Raw genomic sequence first — 22094 nt, forward strand, 5'->3', positions numbered from 1 at the left:
CTGTGTGTCCCCGCCCTCCGGGCCGGCGTCAACTCTCATTGGCTCGTCGCCACGCGGGACTTTAGACTCCCGCTCAAGACACCGCCCCCAACGCGGGATGCTTCCACTCACCCACCCACCCACTCAACCCGAGGCATGCTCTGGGTCTGGTGACCCATGTCGGAGTCCTGTCCCCACCGCTTCCCTTCTGGTGGGATTAACCACTTCGTTGCCTGGATACACCCACACACGTTGCTGCAACCTCTTAGAAACTGTCGCATCACTGCTGAGCGCCCGAGGGTCCCCTGTGTGCAGCTAGGCTCTAGTAGCTGGGATTACAGGCGCACGCCACCATGCCCGTCTAGTTTTGTATTTTTAGTAGACAGCGAGTTTCGCCATTTTGGCCAGGCTGGTTTTGAACTTCTGACCTCAGGTGATCCGCCCGCCTCGGCCTCCCAAAGTGCTGGAATTACAGGCGTGAGCCACCACGCCCTGGGATCTTATATATAGACAGCATCCTGAGTTCGAATGTCCTGTCTGCAGTGTCAACTATTAATCCCGTGCAGGAGAAGCGGAATCCACTTGGCAGAGCGGCTCTGCAGCTGAGGTTGGAGGTGGCGTCTATCTACACTGACGTCAAAGATCCGAACTTTCGCCGCTCCAGTTTGACCCTTTCTTCGTCCCTAGAATGTTTGGGGGCACTAGCGGATGGGGCTGGGTTCAAGGTTTTCTTCGTGTTGTGCTTAAAAGCCCTCCAGGGGCTTACCCTCCAAGGCTGGGTTATCCGGGTCTGGACCCCCCGGGCTCTGGGCCAGAAAATCCAGGTCTTGATTTCTCTTGGACCATTGCAGACGCGCAGCCAGGTCAACTGGTCCTGGCTGCGGCTCATTCACGCCGGTCGTGCAAAGACAGAGGGAAAACCTGGTTTGGATTACCGGTCACCCGTGGCTCGGGAGGGCAGGGCTGCCCTTTGGCACCGCTTATATGTTTGTTCATTGTACAAGGGGGTGGGACGACCCTCTGGCCCATCCTCTGTCATGCAGCATGTCCCTCCTTAATAACGCCTGTTCTCCGAACTTAGTATTCATTGAGCATTTGCTATGTGCTAGGCACCATGCTAAGGGGCTAGGCATCTGCATCAACTCACAAAATCCTCAAGGAGACACGGGAGTATTGGAAGGTCATTTGCCAAGGTCATAAAAGGCAAAATTGAGATTTGAACCTAGGGTTTTCTGCTTTTAGAGATCCTAGAAATAGTCTAGAACATCCCTCATTTTCCTCTTGTTGGAGGTTTTGAAACTCTCCCCCAAACCTTTCCACCTGCAGCCCCACTGAGTTTTCTTCCTTCCACCTCACCCTGTGGATAGAAAACTGGCTGGAAGGTGCTGCCCCTTGTCCCTCATTCCTTTCCTCAGAAAAGGGCCAAGACCCCATATCTCCTGATCCCTACAGAGACTTCCTGAGAGCTTGACAAATGGAAGGCGACCTTCTTCAAATGCAGACACATAAACTTAATACCCACTAATAATTATTATTATTGTCATTATAAAAAATGACTACGTGGCCATCACCTGAATTTCCATTTTTATTTTTTTATTTTTTAAATTTTTTATGTTTTTGTTTTTGTTTTTATTTTTGTTTTAATTGAGACCGTGTTTCACTCCAGCAGTGGTGTAATCACAGTTCACTATAATCTCGACCTCCTGAGCTCAAGTGATTCTCCCACCTTAGCCTCCCTGGTTCCCATTTTAAATCTCAGTTGTGAGTCACTCTACTTACCTACCCCCCACCCCCTACCCCAACTCTGTGACTCTAGCTGGGAGTCAGATCGATCTGTTGAGGTGTAGATGAGTCATTCATTCTTTCAACCTTTCATTCATTCAACCTTTCATTCATTCATTGAGCATGCCAAGCTTATTCCCGCCTCCAGGCCTTTGCCCTTGCAGTTCCCTCCACCTGGAATTCTCTCTCCACAGATCCTCCCATGGCTGGCTCTTATCTTTCAGCCACCAGCTTAAAAGCCACCTCCACAGAGCAGCCCTCTCTGACAATGTGTCTCCATCCCAGCCATTGTCCATCATATCACCCTGTTTAATTTATTCATAAGACAAATTACTGTCTAAAATGATTTTGTTCACTTCTACACTAATCTTGTTTAGTGTCCCCTTTACCCTACAAATACTAGTCCCAAAAGGCCAGAAACTTTTTTTTCTCCTTGAGACAGAGAGTCTTGCTGTGTTGCCCAGGCTGGTGTTGCCCTGGACTCAAGCGATTCTCCTGCCTCAACCTCCCAAGTAGCTGGGACCAGAGGTGCACACCACCACACCGGGCTTGTAACTTATTCACTGCTGTGTCCCTAGTGCCTAGGATAGGGTCAGCATACAGTAGTGCTCAAGACATATTTTTCAAATAAAGATTCCTATTTCATTTGCACAAACACACACTGAGATGCCAACTCACTTGCCTTTATACGGGACCCCGCCTGTGTACTTGGGTCTCTGTTGGTCTCTGAGGGTCAGGAGAGGAATCACCCGGGGATCCTCTCCCCCAAGAAACTTGGCCCGCAGTGCATGGCCAAGGGTGAAAGTGACAATGCTGAAGAGGGGCCTGTCTTACCCTGCTTCTGCTCCTCCAGGGAGCTGAGCATGCTTGTGGGCAGCAACGGTAGGTCCACGCTGACCTTCATCGTTTTGCTTCTTTGCCTTCCAGAAGGATTTGCCCCTGCCCCGGAAAAGCAGCAGGTGAGCCTTGGGGAGAGACGTGGCGGGGGCTGGCCGCCCCTTCTCCCGCCGGGGTGGGGGCGCCAGGCGCGTGCGCGGGCGGGGCCTGGCTCGCCCGCACACAGCAGCGCCCCCTCCCGGCCAGCTGCAGCCGCAGGGCCCTCCCCTTCCCTGCCCTCCCCTGCCCGCTGCGGCGGCTCCAGCCTCCGCCCCGCGCGCTTGCTCCCCGCGCCGCCGCCGCCGCCGCTGCCGCACCTGCCACCATGTCGCCGCCGCCGGGTCATGTCTGACTCTCTCTGGACCGCGCTTTCCAATTTCTCGATGCCCTCCTTCCCCGGCGGCAGTATGTTCCGCCGCACCAAGAGGTAGACCCCCGATCCCCTAGACACTGTCCCAGCCCTCCCCGCAAAAGCCTCCGCTCCGGGTGCTGCTGCAGGGCGGGGCCCGGGATGCTGCGCCCGGTACAGCTGCGCCAGAGGTGCCCGAGCTGCGCCTTCCCGCCAGGGATGGGGTTGAATGGGGGTGGTGTGGGCCGAGTCTGGGGGGATTGCACGCTGGAGAGGACGGCCGCGGGGGGAGGGGGCTGCGCCACTGGGGGTTTGTGGCGCCTTTGTCTGCTGGAGCTGCGGGCTCCAACAGCCTGGTGGGGGTAGAGGAAGAAGGGGAGGCTGGGGGGCTTGGCACCCTCAGAACAATAGCCGCAGCCTGGCCTCCCCCCACCCCCATGCCGCGTGCTCCTGGACGCGCTAATATGCTCAGTCACTGCGGCTGTGGGTGAGGGGACGGACGGAGGGGCTTGGGGCTCCCTCTTCGGGAGCTGGGATGCTGAGGGGTAGAAAAAAGGGGGGGTTTATCATAACACAACCCCCCCAGAACACAGTCTTACACTGAAAATAGTGACACACAGCGTCACACAGGACATGATGTCACACACACATACACACACAACAGCCCTAGTGGCCCAGATACACTGGGAGGTGCCACACATACCTAGCCTTGCAGCTGCCACAGGTTAGAACCATGCACAGACACACAGGGGCACCACGTCGTGTACACCTAGTAAGATGTCACTTGCATGGTGATCCACACACACAATTATGTCATCCAAGATGCACACATGTGTGGCAATATCCCATCCATGCATCCAACAATGTCACAACACATGATGTCATATCTAGGAATCTCACATACTGTGTCACACTAACATCAGCATAAACAGATGTAGGGATCTTACAGAGAGAGAACCACGCAAAATCACACGTTATCACATGCGATACTCACCTAGAGAATGTCATACGTGGTGATATGTTTGGGCATGGCCAGTGTCACAAGATGTTAAATTCACACAATAGATGCTACATACACATGGACACATATGGTGAATGTCACACCCAGACGGAAGGACAGTATCGGACATAGACTCAGAATGCCACACAAAGACATAGATACATGTAGGGGGGATCATGCATCCTGGCCAGGCATGGCGGCAGGCGCCTGTAGTCCCAGCTACTCAGGAGGGTGAAGGGGGAGGATAGCTTGAGCCCAGGAGTTTGAGGCTGCAGTGAGCCACTGCACACTGAACTCCATCCTGGGCGACAGAGCGAGACATTGACTTAAAAGAAAAAAAAAAAAAATGCAGCCTCCCTGTGTTACAGCACACATTGTTATGGACAAGTGGCATTTCACACTGTGTCACATAGACACACAAATGCTCAAATTGTGTCACACAAGATAAACACACGTTGTGTCACACATATCACACTAGAATGCGTTCGGGGTCACACATTGTGGAATTCATACAGTGGATGCCACATGTGGATACCTACAGTGAATGTCCCGCATAGACCGAAACACACTATCACCAATAGTGTCACCTAGACACAGTGACTATCACACCATGACAGACACTGCCGTACACATAATCAACACTGGGAGTTTCTCACACACATGTCACATGCAAATCCCCTGCCATACACAGTCCTGCCGAAGCCTCCACCACCTTTTCCTTCGAGAAACCCTCCCAGGGAGCCTCCAAACACACATAGATGGGAGATAGGCGGGGATCTGAGACGGGAGGTCAGCTGGTGGGGCACAAGAACTCACTGGGCTGCGGCCCGGCCCGGCCCCCCTGCCTTGCCTTCCCCGCAGCTGCCGCACCAGTAACCGGAAAAGCCTCATCCTGACCAGCACTTCGCCCACGCTGCCGAGACCCCACTCCCCGCTGCCAGGTCACCTAGGTGAGACCAGTGGCAGAGACTTGGTGGGTGCGGAGTGGCCTACAGGAGGCGGGGCCTCGGGCGAGGAAGCGTGGTCATGCTACAGAAGGGGAGCAGTTTGAATGGAGGCGAACTGATTTGGATAAGGGGCGGGGCCATGCTTGTGTGGGTGTGGTCAGTCGTAGAGGGACGGGCATTGGAGGGCGGAGACTCAGGTGGGCGGAGACTCAGGTGGGACGGAACAGAAAGGAGGAGTCGTACCTGAGGGGCGGGGCCATCCCAGATGAAGGCAGAATCTCCTTGGAAGGGGCCGGGCTGAGTTGGCAACGAAAAAATTTAGAAAGGCTGGGCCACAGGCGAAGGGGCGTGGTCTCCCCATAATAGGCGGGACTAGACTAAAGACAGGACATGCTGCTGTTTGCACGCCGCTTTAGGGAACAAGAGGCCTGAAGGGATTTGCCCCCTCTTTCTCTCACAGGCAGCAGTCCCCTGGACAGCCCCCGAAACTTCTCCCCCAACACCCCCGCCCACTTCTCATTTGCCTCCTCCCGAAGGTGAGTCCCTCCCCTCCAGGGCCCCAGAACCCTGGGCAGACCCTCTCCACCCACCGTCTGGGCCACCATCTGTTCTCTTCCTAATAGCACCCGAGCTAGGGCCTGAGGGGACCAGCAAGTGCCCCAAGGTCCCAGTTTTGCGGCTGGTCGAAAGCGCGTGCGCCCTGGGCGTGGAGTCTGTCTCCCCGAGCCTAGCTCTCCCGGCCAGGTGTTTCCATAGCAACAGGACGGGGTAGCCAAGATGAGGTGCGTAAGCGCAGATTGCGCGATGCCTATCGAGGGACTCTTGGTCCCCGAGGTGGGGGAGGACGACTAGGGCTGTTTCTCAAGGGGAGGAATCTCAGGTTTCTTTCCAAGAATCTCTGAGGGTTTCTGGGGTGTCCTTAAATGAATTTTCTATGGGCCTTTGGTGAAACTGGGGGAGGCAGAGAGGTTTCTCTGATGTTTTCTGGAGAAACTTTTCTGGGAGTTTAGGCCCGTCTCTTTTTCTTTGAACTCTATTCATTTTAAAAATGGTGTCTAAACACCTGCTATGTTCTTAGGAGCTGGGCGTATGGGGTCAATGACGTTCTGTCTCTACCCTCTGAGTTGAATAGAGCAGGCAGGCCAGAGAATGGGGATCGTTACAAAGGCTGATGAAGGCTGTGTTGTGAGAGTCAAGAGAGACTGTGGGGACAGAGGACAGCTCCCTTGGGAAAGTGGGGGAAACCGCTTATTGACCATGGAATTTAGCTGAGGGCAATAGAAAGGCAGGGTAAGGCTCTGGGATTGGGTCTCACGTGTTTATCCGCAAGCGGGGAAGGCTGAGCGAGGGGACTGCTGGGAGGAAGGAGGAAGGGAGGAGTCCAATGAATGGGTGTGCGTGTGTCCTTGTAACTGTGCAATCTGTGTGCTGGTGTACGTGTGTGATTGTGACTGTGTGAGGAATTACGTGCCTATGCAATGGCACGAGTCTCCGAATGTGAACGTGTGAACGTGTGTCTGTAGGATTGTAAGCATCCATGAATATTCGAGGGGAGCAAGTCAGGTGTGTCTCCAGGTGAGCGTGCAATCTGTGTGTGGGTGTAAGCGTGTGTGAGTGTGTGGCTGTGAGATAGTAAACGCAAAGTCACAGTGTTTTCTGTCTCTCTCTCTCTCTCTTTTTCTTTTCTTTTTTTTTTTTTTTTTTTTTTTTTTTTTTTTTTTTGAGACGGAGTCTCGCTCTGCCGCCCAGGCTGGAGTGCAGTGGCCGGATCTCAGCTCACTGCAAGCTCCGCCTCCCGGGTTCACGCCATTCTCCTGCCTCAGCCTCCCGAGTAGCTGGGACTACAGGCGCCGCCACCTCGCCCGGCTAGTTTTTTGTATTTTTAAAGTAGAGACGGGGTTTCACCGTGTCAGCCAGGATGGTCTCGATCTCCTGACCTCGTGATCCGCCCGTCTCGGCCTCCCAAAGTGCTGGGATTACAGGCTTGAGCCACCGCGCCCGGCCTCTTTTTCTTTTCTTGAGACAGAGTCTCACTCTGTTGCTCAGGCTGGAGTGCAATGGCAGGATCTCGGCTCACTGCAATCTCTGCCTCCCGGGTTCAAGCGATTCTCCTGCCTCAACTTCCCAAGTAGCTGGGATTACAGGCGCCCGCCACCACACCCGGCTAATTTTTGTATTTTTAGTAGAGATGGGGTTTCACCAGTTTGGTCAGGCTGGTCTCGAACTTCTGACCTCAGGTGATCCACCTGCCTTGGCCTCCCAAAATGGTAGGATTACAGACGTGAGCCACCGCGCCTGGCCAGTGTTTACAGTCTCACAGCCACACACTCACATGTGCACGTGCCAATGTGTGTTGTGCACTCACATGAGTATGGGCCGATGTGTGTCCCTGTGAGTGTGTATCTGCGTGCAAGTGTGAACGAGCGTGTCGCTGTGTGCAAGTTTCAATGTGTGGCAGTGAGCGCGGGTGTCTGGAACGTGCGTCTGTGTGAATGTGAAAGTGTAGAGTATGTCTGGGTGAGTCTATGTGTCAGAGTGTGAGTGCTGAGTCTCTGTAAGCACGTGTGTCTGCAGATGAGTCCATGTCTGGTCTTGCACGTGCGATTGTGCATTAGTGTGTGAGAGTGTGATATTTGGGCCCATGGATGGGAGAGTCAATACGTGTGGCTGTCTGTGTTGAGGAGTCATGTGTGAGTGTGTGTCTTGGGGGTGTGTGAAGTGTAAATGTGTGCACTGCCAGTATGTGAACCTGACCTGATAGTCACACCAACATTAATGGGTTCGGCTACAGCAGTGATTGTGTCTGTGTGCACGAGAGCATAAGGACACAAGATTCTATGTCAGTGTGTTGGGGGATGGGAGGGGTCTTTCTTCTCTGAGAAGATCCAAGGGTCCCCCTCTGAGAGCTTTCTCATGGAGTGTTCACTCGGGGAAAAATTCTAGAATCTCTCTGGAAAGGCTTCATTGGGTGGGGGCTTTTCCAATTCTTGGTGTCCACTCTGGAGGATAAGAGAGGGGACCGTGGGGAGGAGAGCGGAGACGGATCCTCCCTCCAATTCCCGGTGTCTGCCTGGAAGATTCCCTCTTTACCCCCTTGATTCTGAGGGCCTTGAGTAATCTTAGAGTGCAGACATATTCCCCCAGCCCCCACCCTGGCCGTGGCCAGTGGCTTCACCCACACCCTGAGGAGTAGGGGGACCTCTGGGGCCTTGTGGCCTCTGAGCACCTTGGCTGGGTTCCAGGGCGGACGGACGCCGGTGGTCTCTGGCCTCGCTCCCTTCATCTGGCTATGGCACCAACACGCCCAGTTCCACCGTCTCGGTGAGTGTGGAAAGTGGGTGGGTGGGCCGGTGGGTAAGGAATTCAGGGGGCCCTCCAGCCTGAAGACCCACACCCAGGCCAGCAGTCCAGGCTGGGCTTGATGGCAGTTTAGGGCCAGGCACAGTGACTCATGCCTGTAATCCCAGTACTTTGGAAGGCCAAGACAGGATTGCTTGAGCCCGGGAGTTCCAGACCAGTCTGGGCAACACAGGGAGACCCTTGTCCCTACAAAAATTAAAAATTATCTGGGCATGGTGGTGCACACCTGTGGTTCCTGCTATTTGGGAGGCTGAGATGGGAGGATCGCTTGAGTCTGGGAGGTATAGGCTACAGTGGAGCTGAGATTGCACCACTGCATTCCAGTCTGGACGACAGAGTGAGACCCTGTCTCAAAAGAAAAAAATAAAAAAAGACAGTTTGGGTTTCCCCATCCTCAAGGGTGTTCACTTGTCCATCTATTAGAGAGTTATGAGTCTGCTCCACTCAAAGCCCTATGCTCTGCCCTCAACACATTTATGGGAGGGTCCTTCCTACTCATTTCTGACTCACTCATTTACAGCTGGTGACATAAGGCTCTGTGAGTTAAGCCATTTACCCTGATATCAGCAGCTGGGCTGGGCCAGGCCACAGCTTTCACCCAGAGCCCATTTGCTCACCCTTTGCAATACCCAAAGTCTCTCCATCTGCTCCCTTTTCTATCCATGCCCATGGTTCCCTTATTCATCCATTGGCATGATGTTCAGCAGACATTTGTCATGAGACTGTCATGTGGTAGGCGGGTTCTGCAAGCTGGGTCAGAGTGTAAAGATTCACACAGCCCTCATGGGGGAAGACAAGCCAGTAAGAAGGCATGCACAAAATAGAATGGTCAGAACTTTGATGCAAGTAGAACAAGGGGAGGTGATAGCAAAGGAGACGCATGTGATTCAGCTTAGGGGGTTGTCAAGGAAGGCTTCCTGGAGGAGGTGACATTGAATCCAAGACAAAGGACCAGCAGGAGTTTGGCAGGTGGAAGAGAAGGGAGAAGAGTGTTCCAGGAAGGGGAAGAGCATGTGCAAACCCATAGAGGCCACAGAACTTGCTGCATTTGAAAAGTTGAAAGCTTTGTGGGGCTTGGCCGGGCGCAGTGGCTCAAGCCTGTAATCCCAGCACTTTGGGAGGCTGAGGCGGGTGGATCACGAGGTCAGGAGATCGAGACTATCCTGGCTAACATGGTGAAACCCCGTCTCTACTAAAAATACAAAAAAAAAACTAGCCGGGCGTGGTGGCGGGCGCCTGTAGTCTCAGCTACTTGGGAGGCTGAGGCAGGAGAATGGCGTGAACCCGGGAGGCGGAGCTTGCAGTGAGCCGAGATCACGCCACTGCACTCCAGCCTGGGAGATACAGCGAGACTCCGTCTCAAAAAAAAAAAAAAAAAAAAAAAAAAAAGAAAGCTTTGTGGGGCTGAAACTTTGGGATGCGGGGGAGGAATAGTAGACGATGCAGGCAGTGCCCTTGATCAGGCTGGAACCTTGTCAGCTGGGGCAGCAAGGGAAATTTTATTCTAAATCCAGTGGGGGAGCCATGGAATGGCTTTATTTCTTTTTATTAAATTGTACTAAAATTTCAGTTTGAACCATTTGAAATTGTGATTCTGTAGGCCATAGATAATGTACACTCATTTAAAAACTAAAAGAGATGGATGGGGTGGGGAATTTTAACCAGGGGAGTGAGCAATGTGATGTTTAAAAATATCATTCTGGCCGGGCGCGGTGGCTCATACCTATAATCCCAGCATTTTGGGAGATTGAAGCGGGTGAACCATTTGAGGTCAGGAGTTCAAGACCCACCTGGCCAACATGGTGAAACCCTGTCTCTAGTAAAAATACAAAAATTAGCCAGGAGTGGTCGTGGGTGCCTGTAATCCCAGCTACTCAGGAGGCTGAGGAAGGGAGAATTGCTTGAACCTGAGAAGTGGAGGTTGCAGTGAGCCAAGATCACACCACTGCACTCCAGCCTGGGTGACAGCTGTATGGCTGGGCACAGTGGCTCACACCTGTAATCCCAACACTACAGGAGGTTAAGGTGGGAGGATTGCTTGAGCCCAGGAGTTTGAGGCCAACCTGGGCAACATGATGAAACCCTGTTTCTAAAAAAAAAAAAAAAAAAAATTAGCCAGGTGTGATGGCTTGTACCTCAAGTCCCAGCTACTCAGGAGGCTGAGATGGAAAGATTGCTTGAGCTCAGGAGGTGGAGGTTGCAGTGAGTGGAGGTTGAGCCACTGCAATCCAGCCTGGCGGACAGAGAAAAACCCTGTCTCGAAATAAAAATAAAATAAAATAAAATAAAATAAAATAAAATAAAATAAAAAAAAGCAAGAGGAGGACCAGGCATAGTGGCTCATGCCTGTAATCCCAGCACTTTTTTTTTTTTTTTTTTTTTTGATACAGAGTCTCACTCTGTTGCCCAGGCCTGGAGTGCAATGGCAACGTGTCAGCTCACTGCAACCTCCATCTCCTGGGTTCAAGCAATTCTCTTGCCTCAGCCTCCTGAGTAGCTGGGATTACGGGTGCCCACCACCATGCCTGGCTAATTTTTTTATATTTTTAATAGAGATAGGGTTTCACCCTGTTGGCCAGGCTGGTCTGGAACTCCTGACCTCAGTTTTTCTGCCCGACTCAGCCTCCCAAAGTGCTGGGATTACAGGCGTGAGCCACCATGCTCTGCCCTCAAGCCCAGCACTTTGAGAGGCCAAAGCAGGAGTATTGCTTGAAGCCAGGAGTTGGAAGCCAGCCTGGGCAACATAGGGAGACCCTGTCTCTACAAAAAAGAATTAGCCACGCATGGTGTAGTCCCAGCTACACAGAAGGCAGAGGTGGAAAGATTACTTTAGCCCAGGAGTTCAAGGCTTCCATGAGCAATGATTGCATTACATCACTCTAGCCTGGGTAATATAAGAAGACCTTGTCTCTCTCTCTCTCTCTTTTTTTTTTTTTTTTTTTTTTTGAGACGGAGTCTCACGCTGTTGCCCAGGCTGGAGTGCAGTGGCGCGATCTCGGCTCACTGCAAGCTCCGCCTCCCGGGTTCCCGCCATTCTCCTGCCTCAGCCTCCTGAGTAGCTGGGACTACAGGCGCCCGCCACCGCGCCCAGCTAATTTTTTTTTTTGTATTTTTAGTAGAGACGGGGTTTCACTGTGGTCTCGATCTCCTGACCTTGTGATCCACCCGCCTCGGCCTCCCAAAGTGCTGGGATTACAGGCTTGAGCCACCGCGCCCGGCCTCTCTCTTTTCAAAAAAATTTGAAATAATTTTAATAAACAGAGACAAGGTTTCATTATGTTGCCAACTCCTGGGATCAAGTGATCCTCCCGCCTTCACCTCCCAAAATGCTGGGATTACAGGTGTGAGTCACCATATTCAGTGGAGACCCTCTCTCTAAAATAATAATAATAATAATAATAATAATAATAATAATAATAATAAAGCAAGAGGAAACAAGATAGGGTAGGGATCGGGAAGAATGGGTGTGTGTTCAGAGGACGTCTTCCCAAGGTGTGACATTGAAGCAAAGATTTGAAGGATAAGAAGGAGGGATCCATAGTTGATGTGTTCCAAGCAGAAGGAATAGCTAGTGCAAAGGACCTGAGGAAGGAGGTTGCCTGGCTTGTCCAAGGACCATCAATGAGGCCACTAGGCTGGGCGTGGTGGCTTGCGCCTGTAATCCCAGCACTTTGGTGGATCACCTGAGGTCAGGAGTTTAAGACCAGCCTGGCCAACATGGTGAAACACTGTCTCTACTAAAAATACAAAAAATTAGCCGGGCATGGTGACAGGCACCTGTATTCCCAGCTACTCAGGAGGCTGAGTCAGGAGAACCGCTTGCATGCGGGAGGCAGAGGTTGCAGTGAGCTGAGATCACACTCCAACCTAGGCAACAACAGCGAAACTGCAATAAAAAAAAAAAAAAAAGGAGGCCACCGTAGCTGGAGCAAAGGAAGTAAGCAGGAGACTGATAAAAACCCATGGCAGGGACACAGGGCGGGATGAGGCAGGACCTTGTATAACTGGGGAAGGACTTGGGGGTTCACCCTGAGTAAGGTGGGAGCCACGGAGGGTTCTGAACAGAGAAGGCTCATGAATTGACCCAAGCTTTAACAGAATCACTGTCTCCACCCCTGTCTGTCCCTGTCCACCTGTGTGTGGCCAAGAATCCCAGTCAAGACCCTAGGATCCAAGGATGGTAAATCAGGTCCTGATCCTGGCCTTGCCCAGTGACCCCATCAGCCTTGGGAGTCCCAGCTCAAGATCCTGAGCTGTTGGGGGGCCCATGGTGGCTCTGACCCCGGCCCTGCCCCTCTCCCCAGTCCTCCTGCTCCTCCCAGGAGCGCCTGCACCAGCTGCCCTACCAGCCCACGGTGGACGAGCTCCACTTCCTCTCCAAACACTTCGGGAGCACCGAGAGCATCACAGACGAGGATGGTGGCCGTCGCTCCCCAGCCGTGCGTCCCCGCTCACGGAGCCTCAGGTGGGCAGGTCTTAGGACTTGTGCATAGAGAGACCCCTGTCCCCGCGAATAAAAGGGTTACATCTCGGGGCGAGGGCTCTCTGCGGACTTGGAGGCAGAGGACTGGACAGAATGGGCTTCTCTCCCCGCAGTCCCGGGCGCTCCCCCTCCTCCTACGACAACGAGATCGTGATGATGAATCATGTCTACAAGGAGAGGTTCCCGAAGGTGAGGTGGGACCCGAGGCGGTCGCGGGGTGACCTGGCGGCTTGCACTCTCGCTCGCCTTATCCCCGCGCGCCCCCTGGCGGCGTCGGTGCACAGCGCAGGCTCCTGGCGGCCACAGCCTCCGGGCACAGCCCCGCGCCCCTCCTCCGTCCCTCCCGCAGGCCACTGCGCAGATGGAGGAGAAGCTGCGTGACTTCACCCGCGCCTACGAACCCGACAGCGTTCTGCCTCTGGCCGATGGCGTGCTCAGCTTCATCCACCACCAGATCATCGAGCTGGCCCGGGACTGCCTAACCAAGTCCCGTGACGGCCTCATTACCACGGTCTACTTCTATGAATTGCAGGAGAACCTGGAGAAGCTCCTTCAAGACGTGAGTGCACGCGGAGGCCGGGCTGATCTCAGGCTCAGCACCGCCAAATTGTGCCCAATGCACCCCTTTCTTCACCCCACATCCATTTAGGGAGCTCCTACCACGTTCCAGGCACTGGCGTGGAGCTGAGGACTCAGGGGTGGAAATGTTCCCTTCCCTAGGTCTGACTGACTGAAGAGGCAGGAATTTCACCTCGCTCATTTCCCTTAGGTCTTTACTCAAGTATCACCTTCTCAGGTGGCTTCTTAGGCGGTCCCCAGCCATTTAAAATATTAAACTCGGCCGGGTGCGGTGGCTCAGGCCTGTAATCCCAGCACTTTGGGAGGCTGAGGCAGGTGGATCACCTGAGGTCAGGAGTTCGAAACCAGCCTGGCCAACATGGCAAAACCCCGTCTCTACTAAAAATACAAAAATTAGCGGTGCGTGGTGGCTTGCACCTGTAATCCCAAGTACTTGGGAGGCAGAGGCGGGAGAATCGCTTGAACCTGGGAGTCGGAGGTTGTAGTGAGCCAAGATCATGCCATTGCACTCCAGCCTGGGCAACAAGAGTGAAACTCTGTCTCAAAAATAAATAAATAGCCGGGCGCGGTGGCTCACGCCTGTAATCCCAGCACTTTGGGAGGCCGAGGCGGGCGGATCACAAGGTCAGGAGATCAAGACCACGGTGAAACCCCGTCTCTACTAAAAATACAAAAAATTAGCCGGGCGCGGATGTGGGCGCCTGTAGTCCCAGCTACTCGGGAGGCTGAGGCAGGAGAATGGCGTGAACCCGGGAGGCGGAGCTTGCAGTGAGCCGAGATCGCGCCACTGCACTCCAGCCTGGGCGACAGAGCGGCCCAGACTCCGTCTCAAAAAAAATAATAATAATAAAATAAATAAATAAATAAATAAATAAATAAATAAATAAATGAAATAAAATAAAATGTTAAACTCTACTCATATTTATCACCCACTTTCTCTTTAGTTTCTCCTTGACACTCAGCACTATCCATCATACAGTATATTTTTGCTTATTTTATTTCATGTCTATCCTTCTCCAATGTCAGCCCCATAGGTGGCAAGGATGGGGGGGCGGGGTTGTCTGTTCTGTCCACTGCTGTGTCCCTGCTGTTTGGAACAATACCCAGCACACAGTAGGTACTCAATTAATGCTAGGTAAATTGATGCATGAATGTCCCTTTGCAGTGGCATGCACCTGTAGTCCCAGCTACTTAGGAGGCTGAGATGGCAGAATTGCTTGAGGTCAGGAGTTTGAGACCAGCTTGGGCAACATAGCAAGACCCATCTCTAAAACAATAAAAAAAAATTAAGCCAAGTGAGATGGTTCACAACTTTAATCCCAGCACTTTGGGAGGCTGAGGCGAGCAGATCACGAGTTTGAAACCAGCCTGGGCAATAAGGTGAAACTCTGTCTTGACTAAAAATACAAAAAAATTGGCCGGGCGCGGTGGCTCAAGCCTGTAATCCCAGCACTTTGGGAGGCCGAGACGGGCGGATCACGAGGTCAGGAGATCGAGACCATCCTGGCTGACACGGTGAAACCCCGTCTCTACTAAAAAATACAAAAAACTAGCCGGGCAAGGTGGCGGGCGCCTGTAGTCCCAGCTACTCGGGAGGCTGAGGCAAGAGAATGGTCTAAACCCGGGAGGCGGAGCTTGCAGTGAGCTGAGATCCAGCCACTGCACCCCAGCCTGGGCGACAGAGCAAGACTCTGTCTCAAAAAAAAAAAAAAAAAAAAATTAGCCAGGAGTGGTGGTGTGTGCCTGTAATCCTAGTTACTGAAGAGGCTGAGGCAGAAGAATCTCTTGAACCCGGGAGGCAGTGGTTGCAGTAAGCTGAGGTTGCACCACTGCACTCCAGCCTGGGCGACAGTGAGATTCTGTCACCAAAAAAAAAAAGTTTTAAATTAGCTAGGCATAGTGGCACACACCTGTAGTCCCAGCTACTTCAGAGGCTGAGGCAGGAGGATCACTTGATCATTTATTAATTCCACCAATATTTATTTATTATTTACTTATTAAAAATTTTTGTTTTTGTTTTTGTTTTTTTTGAGACGGAGTCTCGCTCTGTCGCCCAGGCTGGAGTGCAGTGGCGCGATCTCTGCTACCGGCGCCCGCCACCGCGCCCGGCTAATTTTTTGTATTTTTAGTAGAGACGGGGTTTCACCGTGGTCTCGATCTCCTGACCTTGTGATCCACCCGCCTCGGCCTCCCAAAGTGCTGGGATTACAGGCGTGAGCCACCGCGCCTGGCTACTTATTAAAAATTTTTAGAAATTTTTTGGAGACAGAGTCTCGCTTTATCCCCTGGGGCTGGAGTGCAATGGTGCGATCTTGGCTCACTGCAACCTCCGCCTCTCAGGTTCAAGCAATTCTCCTGCCTCAGCCAGAGTAGCTGGGATCACAGGCACCCACCACCATGCCTGGCTAAGTTTTGTATTTTTAGTCCCAACAGGGTTGCACTATGTTGGCCAGGCTGGTCTCAAACTCCTGACCTTAGGTGATCCACCTGCCTCTGCCTCCCAAAGTGCTGGGATTACAGGTGTGAGCCACCATGCCCAGCCCCTACCAATATTTATGAAGCACCTATTATGGGCCTGACACTAGCCTAGAAGCTGGGAAATCAACTGGAAATAAAACAAAAATTCTTGTCTTTGGGGAGCTGACATTCTGTTAATAGCAGGAAGAGACCGAGGATAAAAAATAGGTATTAGAAGCTCACCCCTGGAATCCCAGCACTTTGGGCAGCTGAGACAGGAGGCTTTCTGGAGCCCAGGAGTTGGAGACCAGCCTGGGTAACATAGCGAGACCCTGTCTCTACAGAAAAACAAGTCAAACAAACAAAAACCCAATAGACATTAAGGCTGCGACCAGGACCAAGGTGAAGCAAGTGATTATTTCTTCCCCCAGAACATTAGATTAATTTTTGAAAAACTTGAAAAGTAGATAAATGAAAACCCAACATTATTTTAAGTTTACATATTTTATTTATAACCAAGCCAGAATCTGTTATAATTTTACTGTCCTGGTTTTAATGAAAGCAAACTCATCAATAATACTATTTTCATTGAAGCTATTAGCCATTTCCTAAGACACATTAAAACACATACAGGCCGGGTGCGGTGGCTCAAGCCTGTAATCCCAGCACTTTGGGAGGCCGAGACGGGTGGATCACGAGGTGAGGAGATTGAGACCATCTTGGCTAACACGGTGAAACCCCATCTCTACTAAAAAATACAAAAAACTAGCCGGGCGAGGTGGCGGGCGCCTGTAGTCCCAGCTACTCAGGAGGCTGAGGCAGGAGAATGGCGTAAACCCGGGAGGTGGAGCTTGCAGTGAGCTGAGATCGGGCCACTGCACTCGAGCCTGGGCGACAGAGCAAGACTCCGTACTCTGTCTCAAAAAACAAAAAAAAAAACAAAAAAAACCAAAACACACACATATAGGTTGGTGCACACTTTTTTTGACTCAAGTTAAAATATGACTAGGCACAGCCTGTTGAATTCTGTCTTTATTTAATTTTCTTTTTCTTTTTTTTTTTTTTTTTTTTTTTCATTTGAGATGGGGGACTCTCTATGTTGCCCAGAGTGGTCTTGAACTCCTGGGCTCAAGCAATCCTCCTGCCTTAGCCTCCTGAGTAGCTGGGATTATAGGCATGTACCACCACATCTAGCTTAAATTTTGATATTTTGCTTATGATAGATTTTTGGCATTAATTTTAGGCTTTTCAAGTATTACAATAAGATATTAGTTCTTTTTTTCTCTTTTTTTTCTTTTCTTTTCTTTCTTTTTTTTTTTTTTTTTGAGACAAAGTCTCACTCTGTCACCCAGGCTGGAGTATAGTGATGTGATCTTGGCTCACTGCAACCTCCACCTCCCGGGTTCAAGTGATTCTCCTGCTTCAGCCTCCCAAGTAGCTGGGATTACAAGTGTGTGGCACCATGCCCAGCAAAGTTTTGTACTTTCAGCAGAGATGGGGTTTTGCCATGGTAGGCAGGCTGGTCTCAAATCCCTGACCTCAAGTGATTCGCCCTCCTCTGCCCCCCAAAATGCTGGGATGACAGGCATGAGCCACCGTGCCTGGCCTCTTTTTCTTTTCTTTTCTTTTCTCTTTTTTTTTTGAGACAGGGGATCTCTCTGTAACCCAGGCAGGAGTGCAGTGGTGCAGTCAGCTCACTGCAGCCTTAGTCCCCCCGGGCTCAAGTAATTCTCTTGTTTACTTCAGCTTCCCAGGTAGCTAGGACTACAGGCACACACTACCACACCTGGCTAATTTTATTTTTTGTAGAGACAGGGTCTCACTATGGTTTTGTTGTTTGTTTGTTTGTTATTGCTTTTGTTTTGAGACAGAGTCTCGCTCTGTCACACAGGCTAGAGTGTAGTGGCATGATCTTGGCTCACTGCAACTTCTGCCTCCCAGGTTCAAGCTATTCTCCTGCTTCAGCCTCCCAAGTAGCTGAGATTACAGGCATCTGTCACCACGCCTGGCTAATGTTGCGTTTTTAGTGGAGATGGGGTTTCACCATGTTGGTCAGGCTGGTCTCAAACACTTGACCTCAAGTGATCCACCCACCTGGGCCTCCCAAAGTGCTGGGATTACAGGCATGAGCCACTGTGCCCAGCCTCATTATTTTTACTGTGTGGCTTGGGCCTCAGTCTCCTCACCTATAAGATGGAACATAGCAGCAGTATGTACTCCAAGGTGCTGAGAGAGGGGCCGGGGTGAGGCAGGGTGCCTGTGAGCCCTGTCCCTCTGTGTCCCCTGCCACAGGCCTATGAACGCTCTGAGAGCTTGGAGGTGGCCTTTGTTACTCAGCTGGTGAAGAAGTTGCTTATTATCATCTCACGTCCCGCGAGGCTGCTGGAGTGCCTGGTGAGGGGGCTGGGCATGGGTAGGGGCGGGGGGGTGGATCTGGGGAGCCTGTGGTGAGCCCACTCCTGCCCTGCCTCAGGAATTCAACCCCGAGGAGTTCTACCACCTGCTGGAGGCAGCCGAGGGACACGCCAAGGAGGGCCACCTTGTCAAGACAGACATCCCCCGCTACATCATCCGCCAGCTGGGCCTCACCCGTGACCCCTTTCCAGGTGCTGGCTGGTGGGCGCAGGGGGACTGGGGGTGAGCAGGCACAGACCCCAGCTCGTGCTCACTCTCGGTCCCTCCCTAGACGTGGTGCACCTGGAGGAACAGGACAGTGGTGGCTCCAACACCCCTGAGCAAGATGATCTCTCTGAGGTAAAGCTGGGTGGCCAAGTGGTCAGTACCCTGGTTCCTGGGAGGGCAGGGCAGGGCCCAACTCCAGCTTCTTTGCCCCCAGGCTTTGTGGATCTCTTGGTCCTGCACTCTGAGCCTGTTTTCCCATCCATAAAATGGGGTTAATAATAGTTCTTCCAGGGCCTGGCGCGGTGGCTCATGCCTGTAATCCCAGCACTTTGGGAGGCCAAAGTAGGCAGATCACCAGAGGTCGGGAGTTCGAGACCAGCCTAACCAACATGGAGAAACCCCATCTCTACTAAAAACAAAAAAATTCAAAAATTAGCTGGGTGTGGTAGCACATGCCTGTAATCCCAGCTACTTGGGAGGTTGAGGCAGGAGAATCACTTGAACCCAGGAGGCAGAGGTTGCTGTGAGCCAAGATCGCGCCACTGCATTCCAGCCTGAGCAACAAGAGCGAAACTCTGTCTCAAAAAATAAAATAAAATAAAATAAAATAAAATTGAATTAAATTAAATTAAATAATAGCTCTTCCCCTGTGACCTCTTTATTTGTCATGTTAAAATCCATGAAACATAAAATTTAATTTACCTTTTTAACCATTTTAAAATGAACAATTCGTGGCCGGGTGCAGTGGTTTAGGCCTGTAATACAGCACTTTGGGAGGCCGAGGCAGGAGGATTGTTCGTGCTTAGGCATTTGAGACCAGCCTGGGCAGCATAAAAAATCAGCTGGGCGTGGTGGCGCATGCCTGTAGTCCCAGCTACTCGGGAGGCTGAGGTGGGAGAATTGTATGAGCCCAGGAAGTCAAGGCTTCTGTAAGCCATGATCACACCACTGCACTCCAGCCTGGGCAACCGAGTGAGACCCTGTCTCAAAAAATGAAATTAAAAATAATAAAGAATAGGCCTGGTACAATGGCTCATGCCTGTAATCCTACTACTTTGGGAGGACGAGATGGGCAGATCACTTGAGGTCAGGAGTTCAAAACCAGCCTGGCCAACATGGTAAAACCCCGTCTCCACTAAAAATACAAAAAAATTAGCTGGGCGTGGTGGCACATGCCTGTAATCCCAGCTACTTGGGAGGCTGAGGCAGGAAAATTGCTTGAACCTGGGAGGTGGAGGTTGGTGTGATGTGAGCTGAGATCGCACCACTGCACTCCAGCCTGGGCAACAGAGTGAGACTCCATCTCAATAATAATAATAATAATAGTAATAAAGACTAATACTAATAAGTAAATAATTTAGCAGCATTTAGTAATTCACAATGCTGTATAGTCATTAGATCTATGTAGCTGCAGAACTTTTTTATCACCCCAAAGGGAAACTTCACACCCATTACACCCTCCCTCCTCATTCTTCCCTCCTCGCAGTCCCTGGCAACCTCTAATCTATTTTCTCTCTCTGTGGAGTTGCTTTTTCTGGATATTTCCTTTTTTTCTTTTCTTTTTTTTTTTTTTTTGGAGACAGAATTTCGCTCTCGTTGCCCAGGCTGGAATGCAATGGCATGATCTAGGCTCACCACAACCTCCACCTCCCAGGTTCAAGCGATTCTCCTGCCTCAGCCTCCCAAGTAGCTGGTATTACAGGCATGTGACACCACACCCGGCTAATTTTGTATTTTTAGTAGAGACAGGGTTTCACCATGTTGGTCAGGCTGGTATTGAACTCCTGACCTCAGGTGATCCGCCCACCTTAGCCTCCCAAAGTGCTGGGATTACAGGCGTGAGCCACATGCCTGGCGTTTTTCTGGATATTTCCTATAAATGGGATCATATGCTCTGTGGCCTCTTACGTCTGGCTTATTTCACTTAGCATAACATTTCTGAGGTTTATCTATGTTGTTGTAGCTTGTATCACTGCTTCATTCCTTTTTAAAGCTGAGTAATATTCCATTGAATGGTAGATCCATTCATCCACTGGTGAACCTTGGGTTGTCCATCTTTCATCTGTTATAAATAGTGCTCCTATGAACATGGGTGTACAAATATTTGGCTGGACAACTGTTTTGAGTTATTTAGGGTACATGTATAGAGGTGGAATTTCTGGGTCATATGGTAGCTCTATATTTAACTTATAGGGGAATCCTGCATGGGCTTTTGAGCAAGCTAACTGGCTGTATGTGTTAACGGCAGCTCAGCATGGGGAAAATTGCCAATTCTATTTCCAGGCCAGCCACACTTTGGCAGATCTTCCAGATGTCCACTGGAGAGTCCTACCCCAGTGGTCACACATGTGTTTTCTCTGAACTGCCTAGTGTTTTTCAAAAATTTGGGCAGGACATGGTGGCTCACAGCCACCCAGCACTTTGGGAGGGTGAGGCGAGTGGATCACTTGAGGTCAGGAAGTCGAGACCAGCCTGGCCAACATGGTGAAACCCTGCCTCTACTAAAAAAATACATAAAATTAGCCAGGTGTGATGATGTCCACCCGTAATCCCAGCTACTTGGGAGGCTGAGGCAGGAGAACCGCTGGAACCAGGGAGACAAAGATTGCAGTGAGCCGATATTGAACCACTGCACTCCAACCTGGGTGAGAGAGTGAGACAGTGAGGCTCCATCTTAAAATAAATAAATAAATAAAAATAAAAGAAGCAAAATATAAAAATTGAAAGATTTCTGCTTCAAAATCTGGGTTTGGGCCTTCTCTTGAAAAATCAGAAGTTCTAGGGCTGGGTGTAGTGGCTCATGACTATAATCCCAGCACTTTCGGAAGCCAAGGTGGCAGGATTGCTTGAGCCCAGGAGTTCGAGATCAGCCTGGGCAACATAGCAAGACCCTGTCTCTACTTAAAAAAAAAAAAATAGACGAAGAAGAAGTTCTAATAAAACTGTGGTGGAACCAGCTGAGTGGGGGTGGTCCTGTGATATTGGGTACCTGCCCCTTTGTCACCCATGGCCTCCACCCTGGTCTACTAGCCCCTGAAGATGCTTAAGTTTGTAATCTTTGTTTCAAATTGTGTCTATACAGTCACACAAATATATACACACACCTTTCCTTCATGTATATATTTAAAAGGAATCTCATGATACATGCCATTTGTTTAATTTTTTGAATAGGTAATGGAATGACATCACTCAAAAGTCTAAAACTCTAAAAAGGTATTTATCTCTCATTGTTTGTAGGATTCTGTTATTCCATTTAATCAAACTTGTTAATTGAGTGATTCAAATCTTCCATCTCCCTATTCATTTATCTTGCCTGATTAATCTAAATAGTTTCTGAGAGATATGTGAAACCTTATTCTAAGCAACTTCTTGTAATTCTGTCAATTTTTATGTCAGATATTTTTAGGCTACATTCTTTGGAGCATATAAGTTCAATATTTTTATATATCATAGGTCTTTTTATGTAATGTCTATGTAATATATCTCTTTGTCCCTAAGAAAAATCAAAATAGCTGGGCGTGGTGGCTCAAGCCTGTAATCCCAGCACTTTGGGAGGCCAAGACAGGCGGATCACAAGGTCAGGAGATCGAGACCATCCTGGCTAACACGGTGAAACCCTGTCTCTACTAAACACAAAAAACTGACCAAGCGAGGTGGCGG

The 22094-nt window shown here is 50.8% G+C and overlaps 1 protein-coding gene and 1 non-coding gene across 4 annotated transcripts in view; both read left to right on the top strand.

The window, feature by feature from the left end:
* MAST1 (microtubule associated serine/threonine kinase 1) overlaps positions 1–22094 on the top strand; it is a 43948-nt gene that overhangs the window by 1529 nt on the left and 20325 nt on the right. Inside the window, exons 2-12 of one of the 3 annotated variants that reach the window (XM_077977502.1) lie at positions 546–586; positions 2689–3064; positions 4848–4936; positions 5394–5469; positions 8176–8254; positions 12598–12758; positions 12890–12965; positions 13126–13335; positions 18105–18206; positions 18286–18418; positions 18499–18566. In XM_077977502.1, coding sequence (XP_077833628.1) covers positions 2982–3064; positions 4848–4936; positions 5394–5469; positions 8176–8254; positions 12598–12758; positions 12890–12965; positions 13126–13335; positions 18105–18206; positions 18286–18418; positions 18499–18566 — 1077 coding nt within the window. In that variant the 5' untranslated portion in view covers positions 546–586; positions 2689–2981. The remainder of the gene's footprint in view (positions 1–545; positions 587–2688; positions 3065–4847; positions 4937–5393; positions 5470–8175; positions 8255–12597; positions 12759–12889; positions 12966–13125; positions 13336–18104; positions 18207–18285; positions 18419–18498; positions 18567–22094) is intronic. The other 2 variants (XM_015123034.3, XM_015123035.3) reach the window with 2 other exon arrangements.
* MIR6794 (microRNA mir-6794) lies at positions 18436–18497 on the top strand. Its single transcript, NR_128353.1, has one exon. It is a non-coding gene; the product is annotated as a microRNA mir-6794 (primary transcript).

This window comes from Macaca mulatta, chromosome 19, assembly GCF_049350105.2.
Source record: "Macaca mulatta isolate MMU2019108-1 chromosome 19, T2T-MMU8v2.0, whole genome shotgun sequence".
Classification (NCBI taxonomy): Eukaryota; Metazoa; Chordata; class Mammalia; order Primates; family Cercopithecidae; genus Macaca; species Macaca mulatta.